Source organism: Harmonia axyridis, chromosome 7 (genome assembly GCF_914767665.1).
Source record: "Harmonia axyridis chromosome 7, icHarAxyr1.1, whole genome shotgun sequence".
NCBI lineage: Eukaryota > Metazoa > Arthropoda > Insecta > Coleoptera > Coccinellidae > Harmonia > Harmonia axyridis.
In genome coordinates this window covers 22,986,479-23,002,626 of record NC_059507.1, presented here as the reverse complement: position 1 = coordinate 23,002,626, position 16,148 = coordinate 22,986,479, and the positions used below count along the sequence as shown (strand labels likewise).

The 16,148-nt window shown below is 35.2% G+C and overlaps 1 protein-coding gene across 4 annotated transcripts in view; it reads left to right on the top strand.

Annotated features, from left to right (window-relative positions):
- LOC123684807 (AF4/FMR2 family member lilli-like) overlaps nt 1-16,148 on the top strand; it is a 209,664-nt gene that overhangs the window by 85,022 nt on the left and 108,494 nt on the right. Inside the window, exon 1 of one of the 4 annotated variants that reach the window (XM_045624260.1) lies at nt 13,075-13,189. The exons of 2 other annotated variants lie outside the window; for them this stretch is intronic. In XM_045624260.1, coding sequence (XP_045480216.1) covers nt 13,152-13,189 — 38 coding nt within the window. In that variant the 5' untranslated portion in view covers nt 13,075-13,151. Of the gene's footprint in view, nt 1-13,074; nt 13,190-16,148 lie in introns of those variants that run through there. One more of the 4 variants, XM_045624262.1, reaches the window with a different exon arrangement.

Sequence of the window (16,148 nt, the reverse complement as noted above, 5' to 3'; positions counted from 1 at the left end):
GATTTAATACTAGCACCGTCATCTGTGCATCAGACCGGTGTCTTTTCAATTGGCCTTATAGTTTGAAATTGTCTTTCAGTCCTCTACTAAAGATTCGAACCATATCGATAAGAGTTTTTGCAATGCAATTTTTCATTATTTGTGGCGAAAACTTAGAAACCTATTCCCCCTCTTTAATATCTACTACTCGACTTTGAGCATGGACTTCTTTTTTCTTCAAATTCATTGCTTCCAAAAATTGATCATTATTAGTATTAATTTTAGAAATTTTATAATTAGGCAGATAATTATTTTGATATTGCACTCTAAAACATCGGAATTGAGCACTTCAAGGTCACATTCTTTGTACATTGAAAGACTATCAACTGGTACGAATTGTTTGGAGGGTTCTTTTTCTCGCATGAGTGACAAAAAACAATGGATAATTTTATCAACATTTAATGGAGCATTAAATATATGCGTACATAAGAATGTGGGTCGTGACATGCCACAAATTTTGTATGATACTGATGTTTCCGAACAATTTTCGAATAAAATTCAAGACATGTGACTATTCTCAATAATAAATAGGTATTGCGATACTGAAATATCTACGAACGTTGTTTAAAAGTATTCATTAATTCCCAAAATGTTTATTTGATACTTAAAGTTGCTTTACTCCGATATTAAGTTGAATTACTGTCAAGTAGGTACTTAGGTAGAGGACGATATAATCGAACCTATCAATGAATGGTGGAAATTTAGCAACCAGACAGCATATATTTCCTTTTCTCGAAGTAGATATCGCTATCTGGAAAATTCTCAATGACGTACACTAACTCACGTAACCTTGGTTCATAACAATTGAAAATCAGAATGTCAATTTCCTCGTAATGTTTATTATTCGCTTGTACCAGAAAACGCCTATAGACGACAATAAATTGAATATTTAGATCTTTCTTTTGCCCTTTTTAGGGTTCTTTGAACTTGAAATGAAACATATTATTTGAAAATGTTTCAGTGTTACTTTTTTGATGAAAAATATTCAAGATAATGGGAAATACCATGTTTAATTTACTCAATTATCATTCGATACCAAATAATTATGGAAGATTTGAAGAATCTATTAGAAGACCTATTTACCTATAATAATTTTGATGTTTATCAATATTTCAAATACCAAGTTCCTGAGTTGGCGACACCGAAGGTGGAGCGATTTTATCTAATGTCAGTTTTTCGAGCAAAATCAGTGATTGGCACAACTTTGAGTTGAAGAGAAATTTATCTGATAAAGGAAATGCTCGAGTATTTTTTGGCAAGATAAATTAACGACAGAATATATGAATGTAGATTTTCGTAGATTGCGGTATAGATTTCTCGATATTTGTCGTAATTTGCTCAGTCAAAACTTCACCAAAACGATTCATCTTTTGGGTTTTTATATCAACAAAGTTGAATAATTACCACACCGATTCAAAATAGAAGCACTTTATGTTTAAAATTGAAAATCTGACAGACTTATTGACAGTTTTACTAGATATTTATCCGATAAAAAGGGATGCACCTTTTTTATCGATGTCAAAGTGATGTATATGACATTTTAACATTGGATTTAGTTTATCAATATGAAAACAATCAATTTCCTTTCAAAGAGTGTATTATTGTCGGCCGAAGGAATAATATCGTTTCCCTAATTTTCCATCACTCGAATTCTTCCCGGAACATCCCAATTCCCTTGAAAACTGCCAGAAAAGGAAATCGAAGGATCATAGCCGGCATTTCCAATAAACCGGAAGGAACTGCATTCCGGATTACCCAGTTTGAAATATGGGGAATATGCAGGAATTGAACGAATCCATTCGAATTCCGCCCGAGAGAATGACTTCCCATTTTCACATTTTCCATTCTTGTCGCGGGATATCTAATCGGTTATATTAAATTCTGAGAAGTAATCGTGGAGTGGAAATCATTCGGGTTTATTCGAATAATTAATACTCATTAACGATCGGACGAGAATATTCTATGATTATTTTAAGTCGACATCAATGATCTCATCATAAGTAGATGTTTAAAGGAAGCCCAGGCAACACGAATGTGTTGAAGGAAAGGCTGAAAAACACACAAATTTATGATCAACAACAGTCTTTATATTATTAATCTGTTTTTTAGTTAATCATCTTTAGAGAATACTATTTAAATCTCTTAAACTTTAACGACTTCTAAATAAATTTTTGATTACAAAAAATGCCTATTATCCGTTATCAGAAGTTGGCTAGCTTACTTCAAAATTTCTACCGATGAATGAAAAGTTACAAACACAAATTGAACTTCAAAAAACACGCACTCGATTAATCAGAATCTATTTGTTGACAACTAATAGATAATTACAAAATTCAATATACATACTTTGTCAAAAATCGTAACAGAACACCACAAAACTTTAATTATTATTTTCACAACAAGTGCACGTGTTTATTGCTTTGGATCAGCTGTCATGGTGAGGTTTAGTTGCTTTACTAACAAGCTCGACCAGTAGAACCATCTAATGTAGTTTTTCAATAAAATCGGGTATTCTACTTACCCACACAATGCATCTTGCCCGGGATTCCCCTACTTATATTCTTTTGAGATAAAGCAATACAAAAATAATAAATATAATTAACTTCAAACAATAAAGCATGTGTAGATAAAATCTCAGTATTAGCAGAGGAAATGTAAACGGGGCATCATACATTTGAACATACTCGTATGTTACAAGAGCACAAATAAAATCTCAGCAAAAACTCTGTCTCCCCGTATATGTGTAGTGATTGGTTTGTTTATTTGTTTATAGAATAAGCTAACATATGGAAGGTTTTCTTCTTAATCCGAACAAGATCTTTTCCATCATTCCTCTTCATCGAAAGTTGACATCTGAAATCAAAAAAGGAAAGAACCAGAAAGGAGTAATAAGTGTAATAGTTTTCATTATATTGATTCAAAGTTAGCGACCCATTCTAAAAAAGAATCTGAAACTGAATGGATAGCTTGGAAACAAGCATGAAATTTATAAATTGGACAAGTATTCACCAAGTGGTCAATGGTTTCTTCTACAACACACTCATTAGTAGGCTTTCAATATAATTTTGCCATTTGAACAGCATACTATTGCAACGAGCATGACCAGTCCTAAGTCGATTTCAAATACACCCAATTTTCCTAGGAAGATTTAAACCTGCCACTTTCGCTGAAGGATCAACGATTAGACATTACAAGAACTCCATTCCGAACGCCAAATTTCCTTGTCACTTTCATTAAAATGAAGGAAATAATAAATTCCATAAAGGTTTGTTTGATTTTAAGCTGGCAGTAATCCCAAGATTTTTTGACTGCAACCTGTCTACGAATATGTGGCAGAACTATATGTGATAGCACTGGTCACCAATGTAAATGTGTAGATCTAATAGTTCCACCCATAATTCTCATAGAAACGTTAAGCTATCCATCAATTTTACGAACATGAGCACTATTGAACCAAAAAGAACAACAGTATTCAGCAGCAGGAAAACCCAAGGCAAAGCTGCCGTACGAAGAGTGCTGGCATCAACACCCCAAGAAGAACCAAGGGTATAGAAGATGTACTCAAAGGTCACTAAAGTCGAGAATAACGAGAAATGTCAATATAACTCTAGTGATCTCTCAAAATCATAAATCTGAAAAATCTCCCGTTTTGTCTGAAAGTTTCACTGGTATAAGTATACATACCAGGATTTCCCATACATGTTAATTATTACTATGAGGTTTGATCCTATGGGTATTTTTCTTGGTCACGCTGTTTTTTAAATCATAGAATTGTGGTTTTTTCCATCTATTATAAATCTTTAAGGGAAAAAAAAACAGAAGAATATATCAATGAATCATACGAATCAGAAGAGACATTTACTCGGTAATCTCTCTATAAATACAAAAACTCAACTTTTGATGTTTACTAATCTGGATAAGATAAATGATAGGAATAAAAATTTCAATCGCAGCCACTCCATCGATACGAGAACGTTTGAAAATTCATTAATCATTCCCTCTTCGCCTTCATGAAGGAACTTCATCGGTCCAATCTATCTGCGAATACGAATTCAATGCCTACGTATGTTTGAATGGGCCCATTGGAGCACATGAACGATGATGTAGGTCGAAGACCAGTCATCCGTTTCTTTTTCATTTCGGAAACCGTGTGAAGGTCGATTGCAGATACGATATTATTTTCTCGAATTAATTCGTGTTCTTGCAATGGGGTCAATCTGCGTATATTGCATATTTATTGGATTGAATCATAAAAAAAAACGCTGAGAATTTCACACACAGTTTGTTTTTGTTTCCAAATCAGCTGGAACGATATTCAATATCTCACAGTTTTGCTCTATGGCAAGTTCTCTTCCATTCCAGTCCTTAAAATCATGGGATCAAATTATGAATTTTTTGTTGTTTTGTTTTGGGAAAATTTTCAACTCAATTTTTCGTCAACATTTCATCATTCTGAGCCTGGATCCTACTAGTTTATCCGATCAATAATAAATTAGTAGGATCCCTGCCCTGGTGTTAATAAGTGATTCTTGTAGATTGAATCTTTCAAAATATCGAAAAGGAAACATCTTACGGAAAAATGTTTCGAATAAAAGGTTGATGGTTTTGAGGGGGGAAGTCTACATATGCTAGAACCTATGTTGTTTAATTAAATGAAAATAGGGGTTTCCCTATTTCAAAGTTGACCCAAGTACAGGGTGGGCAAATTTCGATGTTTTAGCACTACAACTTTTGAACCTGAGGTAATATATAAAATCTGATACCCTATTCTCGGTCTCTTTTTCTGAGAAACTAACAAGAGTAGTATTCATTTTTGGCCATCTTCTTTTGTTTTCGAGTTATACGCGAAAATTGGAAAAATGGCGATATCGAAAAACTTTTATATCTCCGCTATTACTGATGCTAGAGGTCTGAAATTAAAACATTATACAGGCACTTTTTACGTAGAATCCAGTGGCGTGTTCGTATTTTCAAAAGGGTTTTTAATTACGAAGCTATGACCCAGAAAATGGTCAAAAACCTTTTTTTACCTAAGAGTCTCAATATTTCTATGGTTTCAACTGTTGATGAGCACATGAGAATTGAGCTTTCTATAACAAGAGCAATGTCCTTCCGCCGATCTGATTATTTCTATGCTTTTTAATTATTTCTACAAAATTCTAATCTAGATATATTTTATAAAAATAGTTTCGAAAATATAAATGAACTCGGAGAAAATTTCCTAGGTTGCTTGAACACAGTTTCAAATATTCATCTATTGAATTCGGTGCGGAATATCGAGAAGATCTGTCGACTGTGCATTGTCATTATTAGGTTAAATATTATTTCTTGTTTGTTCCCTTCGTAATTATATTGTTGAGTTCAATCATATATGCGTTGTTTCATATTCTATTTAAAATGGTGCATATTCATTCTGGAGACCTATGAAAATAATCTTCTGATACATCCATCTCTTTACAACTCTTTCGATTGAAACATTCGATCTTGTGGATCTTTTCGTTATTTCCAAATCAATTTTCATAGAAAAAAATTTATAAAACATATCTAGATTTGAAATTTGTAGAAATTGGTGAAGAGCATAGAAATAATCAGATTGACAGGAGGACACTGCTCTTGTTATAGAAAGCTCCATTTTTGCTGTGCTCATCAACATTTGAAACCATAGAAATATTGGGACTCTTAGATAAGAAAAGGTTTTCGACCATTTTCTATTATTTATATCAATACGAACCATACGATGTTATATATTTTTGAAATCAAGAAAAATTAAGTTTTCAAAAAATGGCACAGAAATTTAGTGTTCCCATTTGAAAAATCATAACTTTGGGTCATAGCTTCGTAATAAAAAACCCTTTTGAAAATACGAACACGCCACTGGATTCTACGTAAAAAAGTGCCTGTATAATGTTTTAATTTCAGATCTCTATCATCAGAATTAGCGGAGATATAAATGTTTTTCGATATCACCATTTTTCCAATTTTCGCTTATAACTCGAAAACAAAAAAATCTGGCCAAAAATGAATACTACTCTTGTTAGTTTCTCAGAAAAAGAGACCGAGAATAGGGTATCAGATTTTGTCTATCTCCTCTGGTTTAAAAGTTGTAGTGCTAAAACATCGAAATTTGCCCACCCTGTACACCCAATAAGGTGCAATATTTTCTCTCATCTCAAATACATACAAGTACAATAACTATCAAACCATCGAAAAATTCCACAAAAAAAAAATAAAAATTTAAAATAAAACTATGTTTATGGGGGTACGATTTTCACCGGAAATTCCAGAAACCAAAAAATTAATTTCCTACGTTGCCGATCTGAGTTCTGTATTTGACGGTAGACGTCGGAATTGATTTTTTTCAAGGTTATGTGACTTTGACAATCGATGTCAAGTTTCAAAATGAGGGTTAACCTCAGTTTGACAGCATTATGCAGTCTGTGGATCATATAATGAGGTACGATTCAAATTGATCAACAAAGAATGTTCTGCATTCGAAAGGATGTGGAAATTATATTGTTGATATAAAATTTCAGGTTTTGGATTTTGGCGAGTCTTTCTCGAGCCAATATTTAGGAGCGCCCTCTCCCGGGGGTATAGTGTTTCACTGAAAATAAAGTGTCGCATCAACGCATACAATGTTGTATTCTACTGCTGGCTTTTGATTAAAAAGCCTCTGATATGAGATACTGATGAGCTTCAAAAAGAGAGAAACAACCTTATCGGGATTTCCTAAATACGGTATCATACTTTTCATTAATGAACGGCGTTCTTTTATCCTAGAAAATAAAGCTTTAATAATTTCTTTACTCAAGGTCGAGTTATAATGACTTTCCAATTTGCTGATCATGAATCGTAGTGTAGTTTCAGCAGTAACTAGTGCTGCATCTTCATCCGTAAGTTATAAGTGGTTTATTGTTTTCTGGGACGTTTCAAAAGACATTTGCGCTTTTATTGTCCAATGTGCAATTTTAATATCAACTCCCGCAGATCCCGCATCAATCGAATTTCAGAGGGATCCCGCATTTGCGGGATTGGATTCCCTAATTATCATTGTTAAATTCAGTGGCGGCTCGTGAGCTTTCATTCAGAGGAGGCCAAGCAAAAAAAATAGGTATACCACTAGTGTATCTACTTAGCCAGCGAAATGCATACCCAAGTGCAAGAATGAATAAATATATAGTTTTGGTAATGAAAATTTTGTCATCGTAAGGCATTTGGCTGAACTTTTTAATCAAAATAAAATCTACAATATCTTCAGTAACTCTGAGTTCCCTACTGACACTATCATTTTTATTTCTAGTTTCCGACGTTTCCGTTTCCATTTTTCTCGATAAAATATATCTGAATAGCCAGCCAATATCCTTCCTTACCTACAAACTTTGCCGAACAATCCTAACACGAAACCACAATGCACACGCCGAAAGGAATAAAAAGTTCTGACCTATCTTTATCTTTCCCTAATTCTGGCGCTAATAAACAGAAACAGCTGATATAGACCCATCGTTAATCGCCGTGGATCATGTTCGGGCCGTTCGGGTTAAACGAATATATGCTTCGGTCAACGGAGACCTGGCCTCCGTCACGTGATATCCAGCTCGCATTTAGAGTGGCCGAAGCTTCGCATCGGGAGAAATTTTAAATTCTACGTTCAAGACAAACGCGACTAGAGAGGAATTGGGCCTCCGCGACCCGCGTCTGGAGTCTGCTGTATTCTTTAGCGCATCGCATGCCTGTAGTACGGTGCAGCGGTGCGCAATCTTCTCAGTTTTGAAGTCTGTTGCGGAGAATGTATAAATATGATGAAATATTGGGGTAAAAAGTATCCAGAAATTTGAATATTCTATTGATTTAGGTTAACATAATATAGTTGGACTTGAACTAAGAATTAAATATAATGCGGTAAAATTTGGGGAGGCCCGGCCTCCTCTGCCTCTTCTGAGCGGCCGCCACTGGTTAAATTCGTTAAACAATGCAAATGTGATCATGGTGATTATAGCCTAGACCAGTGAAATTCATTTGGTGTTGATAATGAGGAATTTTTTTGGGGATGATAACAAGGACTTTCCAAGTTAATATTGAACACCGTATAATTTGAGAATGTCCAAATTCAAACAGAAAAAAGAAGAAAATAATAATAATAATAATAATAATAAAGTTTATTCGAGAACTTCAACAAATAAACATAGTTTGTCACAGAGGTAATATATACTGACAGAGTATATTAACCTGTACGTGATACTAAATTAATTTTACATTCTAAAACTGTTCTGCAAAGAAAGGAAACAAAATTTACAAAATCTAAAAAAGTACAAGTGAAGAATTGGATGCTTCGAACCCAGATAAAATGGGAAAAATAATTAATAATTTAGACATAAACAAATTGGATGAACAGAACTAACAATCAATTATTAAAGGCTTTAAAAAATAACCAATATAACAAGTTAAACATCTCTTCTAACTCATATTCGTTGAAAGTTCGATGTTACAGGCATTTTTTTTCATCCCTTTCCAACAACCTCAACCTCTGATAAAGCCAAGCAGACAATGGGAATGAGATGCTCATCCTAGAAACAACGACCATAAGTTCATCCCATCACAGCATCCCATCGAGCCGGACCGTTCTATTAATAGACCCATTACCTCCAACGTCGTCTCAACTTCGTATCATCAGCCCTCTTTTTAAATTAGATCGCTCAAAAGATGGTAGGCGAAAGGGTGAAGCGTTTTGGCGGGAAAGCCTCGGAAAATTCAACCCTCGAAAATATTTGCGGAGTTCAGTAATCTGTCTCGTCGTGTGAACTTTGACCCCCAGCCCAGCTTCTAGCGCAGCATCGTCACGTGCGTGTCACAGAGGCGGGTTTCTCGTGAAAAATTGATATTTTCTGAGATGGAAGCAGAATCATTTGAATTTGTGGAAATAGGTGCACATTTGAAGCAGGTAGTTGACAATTTTTGCTTAACTAGAGGAGCAGGCATCAGAAGTTTGAATGTCGAAATCTCAGAATTTCATATAAAAAGTAAAGTGTTGTGAATCCATTGTAATCTCATCTACTTCTATGATTAGCAGTCAACATAATGTTTGTCAAACTGTCATTGACCTATATTCTGTAATATGACATTCAATGTCAAGGTCCCATAACCCTCAAAAAATTTCCTATTCTGACGTCAACTGTCAAATAATAATACAGGACTCGTGTCGATCATGTTCGTGATAAATTGTCTGATTTCTGGAATTGTAAGAATTTTTCGGAAAACGTCCTACCTCCTCTACGGTTTCCTCATTTTTGATTATAGTTATTCTTTTGATTATGATAGCGATGTCTTATTATTGTACTTTTAGAAACAACAAATCAAAGATCATAAAAATCAGTCTAGCCGTTCTTGTGAGTGAATATTCCTTTTTCCGAGATTGCTGAAGTTAGATTCTACAGGGTGTTACCAAATAAGTGCGAACCTTTTCAGGGCGAGAATCCTTGTCAAATTACGGGGGCTTTTCCATGTGAACAAAATATTTAAGGTCTTTCTTTGGAAAGTTGCACTCTTTCGGAAATGGAAAAAAACTTTATTTAATTTTCTTCTTGAATTTGATGAAGATTTGAAGAAATGGTATCAAAATTTATTTAAGGAGGTTCCGTTTCACTGCGACCTTATAGTCGATTGTGCCCCCATCAGAAATATTTTCTCCATAACGTAATCTACAGCTTGCCTTCCAGTTCCAGAGTTCTAAGGAACTACAGTTTCTGGGATGGCTTCAAGGAAGCAGATTCCTTACTTCTACAAGTTTCTTGTCCAAAGCAGATTTTGCGTTGGCTAGTGATGGCGAGGCATTCCGTCACCTAGTGATCCGGAGTTTCTTCCTCCTGTTTTCTAAGGCGACTCTACCGTTTGCCCTATGAGAAATTCAGTGAGGAGGTGTAGTATATGCTAAGATTCAAATACTTCTTGGATCTCGCTGTGTCAAAGTTTCAAAGAAACTTTTTGGAATGATCCAAAACAGGAAGATTTTTCTCTTTAGATTTTTTCCTTATCCTGAAACTCTTCCTTGTAGGTACATTTGCCTATGCCACAGAAAGGTTCCTGGCCGATGAAGGGAGTTTGTGCTCCTTTTCTGGCAAGTAAGTTGGTCTCTTCATTCCCTCTAATTCCCGAGAACCCAGACTAAATAGACCTTGTTATTCTTGCCTATTTCATTGAGTTTTCTTCGGCACTCCATTACCATGTCAGAATCGATGATATGTGAGCTCAGTGCTTTGATTGCAGCCTGACTATCAGAATGTATCGCTATATCACATTTCTGATAGTTTCTTGCTAGGTTAATTTCTACACATTCTATATTGTGTGCATGTTTTACGAATGAAAATGCTACCTGCGATAATTTCCTTATGATATTCTAAAGGGGTTTAATTGCATTTTTTAGCAGAATTTTTTACGCAATTCAAATACGTGTTGGAAAGAATGGTTCATTTGAAAAGTTTTTTAACTATTGTGTTATGTCCGTAAAAGCAATAGTTTCCTTATAAAGAATAAAATACAACATTATTCATGAACGGTTTTTTTGTGAATGGAATCGAAAAAATCCAGTAGGTGGATGTCACATATGCTTACACATCAATACCATCTCCTTGAATCTCCAATAATTTCAAGAAAAAAATATTTCCTTTCTCATTTTTTGGAATCGTTCAACTTTCTAAGTAAAGGCTTGAGAGCATTTGTTTACATGAAACACAACCTTTAAGACAAAGATTCATACCCCCTTAACATTCTCAATCATTTAGTAACACCCTGTACCTATATTTTTCTTTCCACACTCACTAACTCAATTCGTATTTTTTACAGTTGCGAAACTCATAGGTGAATTAGTAACGTTGATTTCACAGCAAAATTGCCGAAACAAGATAAGCTTAACTGAAAGTGAAATGACAATTTGAATGTGTTTGTTTTTGTCTTACAAACTGTGACGTCACGCCCACTGATTCGCGGTCATTGTCACGTGCTAACGGATATAATTTCACGTTTTCATTTCTCAAAAAGATGCAATACCACTGATTTCTAACATTTTTACGAGTTTAATTAGCAGAAAAGTATAATCTACAAATATTTTTCTTATGATCAAACATCTTATTGCTAATGATGTTATTTTCCATACTTCCATACTGTATACGACCAAGCCTTCGCCTATTCGAATACTGAACATGACCATGACTGCCTGGCTTCCAGATTATAGAAATTTTCGCAAAAATTATGGACTTACCTTTCTGGATAATCAATTCATCGATAAAATAATTCGACGTAACATAACGAAAGCAATCGTAATAAAAAATCAAAGTCGTTCACCAGAGTCAATGAGTTTCGACAATAATCATTGCGAAATTAATGTTTATAGTTCTCTTATCGGTTTTTTCAACAATGGGGGAAATTAAAATTTGGGTCGTAAAAATAAACATCCAGTAAAAACTTGCTTCAAACTGTTCAACAAAGATTGTGATGGTATAAATCTCTCAGGATAATATTCTACGTGTACTAACATTGGTGCTGACAATGTTAGTAGTTGAGAAAGAAAAAAAGAATTATCAGGTGACCTCTAAATGAGTGATGTTTTTGAAGAAATATATGATATTTTTCACCCGCCAGTAAGACTATAATTCTTCCAAGTAACACTCAATGATCTTCAGTGAGTGTGACACCAATTTTGGTGGACCGGAACTGTATAGATCTACGGATTTAGAATCATTAATTTGTTGAATTGCATTTATACATCAACCCAGCATTTGAACTACCTATGCTTCATACAACTGTCACCAAAGAGACATGAGACTAAGGTGGAAAACCAGATTAAGAAAGCAGAACGAAGAGCTCTATATTGACTTGATTGGCATTAGGGTGAATTGAACCAGAGTTCTTTACAAGAGAATCTTAAATCAATTTGATTCAAGACTCAAACCTTAGGATATAATCCGACCATACTCTTTTTCGAATTACAATTGTCATAAGTGTCATTGATGTGTTGTGCATTTCGTAAATCAACTGAACAACAAGTGATGCATTTGGTACACAGGTGGTTCAAAATTAGAGGGTGGTTTGTGTCCAGGCTATCCACACCGATATGTCAGGAAACTTATGTTTTGCCAGCAGAAACAAGTTGTCTGTATGTTAATCAAAACTTTTTGTTGCATGGAAGTTTTATAATATCATTAAACATCTAGACCCTGCTGTTGGGCCAAATCATAGCGTCATTTTGCAGAAAAGGCACCAATTAGCATCCGCTGAACCTGAACCCTTCTGTGTTCTTGAAAAAGAATACCATAAAACAGGTCAAAAAGGGGAGTTCAGTTAAATTAGTTCCTTCTGAAGGAATACTCAGACTAGCAAATGCGAAAATATTCTTGAAATTTTCTTCATCTTTCACGAAGAAGTTCGTGCAAGTTCAAAAGCTCAGCTTCTAATTTTTGTGGAATCACTGAAAGCACAGTATCAGAATCTACTGTACCGCATGTCAGCAGATCAAATTTAATCCCATAGACCTTGTATGATTTGATGATATGGATCATTTTTTGAATTATTCTTTGGCAGTTCTTGAAGGATGTGGTAAAATCACATATTTAATCTTAAGGAAGAGCTATAAAAATTAAATATTTCCAATAATTGCCACAATGAAATTTTTAGAGTACGTCCCTGTCGAATCCCCTTTTAGTGGTCATTGCTACGAAAAGAGACGCATGAACTGTTGATATCAGTAAAGTCGGACTTCTTAGTCATAAATTCACTGTTGAAAAAGGAAGGTATCAACGAAACATCGACGATGTATTTGACAAACGGAATATTTTCCCACTTCATTGTGGTGTTTGAAAAATGCTCGTTTGGTCGTTGAACTGAATTTCATTGTTTCCATTATCTGAACACGGAGGAAAAAGGAGAAATCGGATTACATATATTCGAATTTTTTTTGTTGAAATTTTTGGAAATTGTTAGGTATAATTTTTGCCGATTATGAGTAGTTCAAATGTCAAATTTGTAGGAAGTATGTCAGTTGTTATATTGATACAAGCAACCACAGTTGTCAAAGAATAAAAATCGTTAATTCGAGTTTATGAATTGTGTATAGAGTGGACAAAATGGATAAGTCCGACCAAGATATTATGAAAGAGGATAGGTAAGAATTGAAGATTTTCCTTAACTGAGTAGGCACTTGAATGGAATTGAAATACTTTTACTTTGAGTCATACAATCGTTGATAAGAAAAACATATCTACATCGGAAACTACATGACCTAATTGCTTGAAACTTGTTACCAAAAATTGATCGATCCTTCAAGTTCCTTGAAACTAAAGATAATACATAATCGTAAATTCCAAATTTAGTTATTTCATTGTTTAGGTTTTAATCTCCTAGATCTGTGTGCCGTCAGAAGTTCACGTGCTTCTGTGAACTAAGGGAACCGGTCATTATTTTGTCTTTATATCCACAATAAATAGTACACTGTTATGTGACTTCAAACTGGGTCATAAAAACGCAATAATGAACTACTATTACGTAAAATAATTTCACCTCCAAGCGATTATAAAATTTGGATATTTGTGTTTAGTTTTCATGATATAGAAACCCACTTTGTCGAGAAAGTATTTTTCTTAAATCGATCAATCAAAAAGCTCCCTTGAAAGAATAACTGGAATCTAAAAAAGTTCATTTTGTAAGGGACCATTCACAGTCTAAACTAGGGATTCCGGTCTTAGCTTCATTTTCAAGCTACTTGGATTTCAAGTCAAGCTCAAGTCAAGTAGTAGTCTTTCAATCTCAAGTCAAGTATTTATTTATAGATTATTAGATTTGTCGTCTTACCTGTGTTTGTTACTGTAAGAACAGCTCTGAAAAATTGTGTTTCAACAGGGGCTGGAGATGTTGTGATAAAAATCCTTGGCCATTGTGGCCAAGTTTGAAAGATATTTCTGAAACTATCAATATCTACCAATAGATTTCATAGAAATGTGAGAAAACTACTAATAAAGTCACACTGGCGAATACTTCAGTCTCTCGGCGCTCAAGGAATCTCCTTATTCAATCTTAGCGCGCACGAGATTGCAGAAATATATGCCGTGCGACGCGTGCATATCAAGCTCAAGTAATATTATATCAAATCAAGCAATAAATATCTAAAATCAAGTCAAGTCAAGCTCAAGTATGTAATTTTCACGAGCTTGCTTTTCTAGTCTTGTAGTTGGTTAAAATGTCAAGCTACTTGGCTTGATGAATCCCTAGTCTAAACTAAATATCCACACCAAATTTCATCAACATCAGATGGTGATTGTAGAATCTAAGGCCGTTACGAGGATTCGTGGACACACAGACAGACACAAAACCAAAGTAGTTCCGTGTGGCCTGGAATGCAATTTGCGGGTGGAATTCGGAAAACGTAGACCCAAAAAGTGATCACAAAACTACTTTCGGTAGACTCGGAAGCAATACCTCTGTCAAGAATACAATCGAAGTGCCTTTCCCTAAGTTCTATAGAAACCGATAAAGACATCTGGGCTCTTCCCATTGTGTGTTTGTGTGTGTGTGTATCTGTGTATACACACACCGTATACATATATTTAAACGTCAATTTCCCATCAAATATCCCTCCCCATTCCATAATACCAATTCGTTCAGTTCCATTCGATTCCGGTAGACATATTTCTGTCAGCACTGAAATATTCAAACGACCCTAATAAGGGAGTAAGTATATGATACTTCTGAAGGGTTACATCCCGGTCACGAAGGGCTCAGTTCCTCGACTACCATAATCCACTGAAATATTCAGGTGAAGTCCGAAATTCATTATACCGGGGTAACATTTAATGTCTGTCATGTCAGAGTCGATGGTTTATGATTTTTTTCCATTACATATTTCACCGATGCCATTTGCTTGATGGGAAATCGATGGGATAAATGCTTGGCAGGGTTGTTAATTGACTGACAGTGCCAGATAGCTATTGGAAATGAGTAGAATTGGGCTTTAGGAAAGGTTGGTAGTGCGAACAACTGCTCAAGCCTTTCGACAAGATCAGAACTAGGGATTCACGGTTTAGCTTATTTTCAAGTCAAGCTCAAGTCAAGTAGTAGATTTTCAATCTCAAGTCAAGTCAAGTATTTATTTATCTACTATTTGAATCAGGTCAAGCTTCTTGATTTTCAGCAGTTTCATTGTGTAGTGTCACACAATAAAAAAATAATTGAATGAGAAGGAACCTTGCAAATAACATGAACATGAAAGAACCGAAAATATAATTTTTATAATTTCAACTTCTCTTTTGAACTTTCAAGTTGGGGGGATGAAAATGATTGAATGAATTTGTATATTTATAATATTCAATAAACTGCGAAACAATTGGTTTGTAACGTTGCAAACTGTTTCCTGTATCTTAGGAAAATGGTTGGGAATAATTCATAATATACTCAATCAACGAGATGAATTTTTTTTCGAGTCTATCTAACATGTACAAAATAAACTGCTGAAAACACCCCATCCCTCGAATTAATTTCGCCCCCAAAAAAAGGTGTATGTTCCCACCGAGACGTTAGCGAAACACCACCTCCATCACCATAAAAATCGGTCGTGGCAACAACAACAAAAAATAAATAACGACACCCCTTCGTCCCACAATCCACCCCCGTCGCAAACGCAAACAACCCCCGCGACCGCCCGCCCGAACACAAAAACTTCATCAAACATATTTCCCATCATCTCGGGATCTGTTGAGTCCTGCCTGTTGTCCGCGCCAGCCAAAACGAAGAAGGCGATGAAAACATGTCACGAGGGGCGGTTTGGGGGCGGAGAGGAGACGACGTCGCGTCGTCCGATATTGAAACGTACGGCGGCTGTGGCGTCGACGCGGGCGCCTTCGGCACTGCTGAGTCGTTTTTTGACTTGGAACGTTTTGACGTTTCGTTTTGTTTCGATTCGATTCCGTTCCATTCCATTCCGTTCGATTCCATTCCATATCATTCAGTTCAATTCCGTTCAGTTCCTTTCCATTCGATTCGATTCGATCTTCTCCAAAATCCAGCCAAGTAATTGATTAAACTGTGCGACATGTTGATAAGAATTGTCGATTTACAGATCGTAAGTTCTC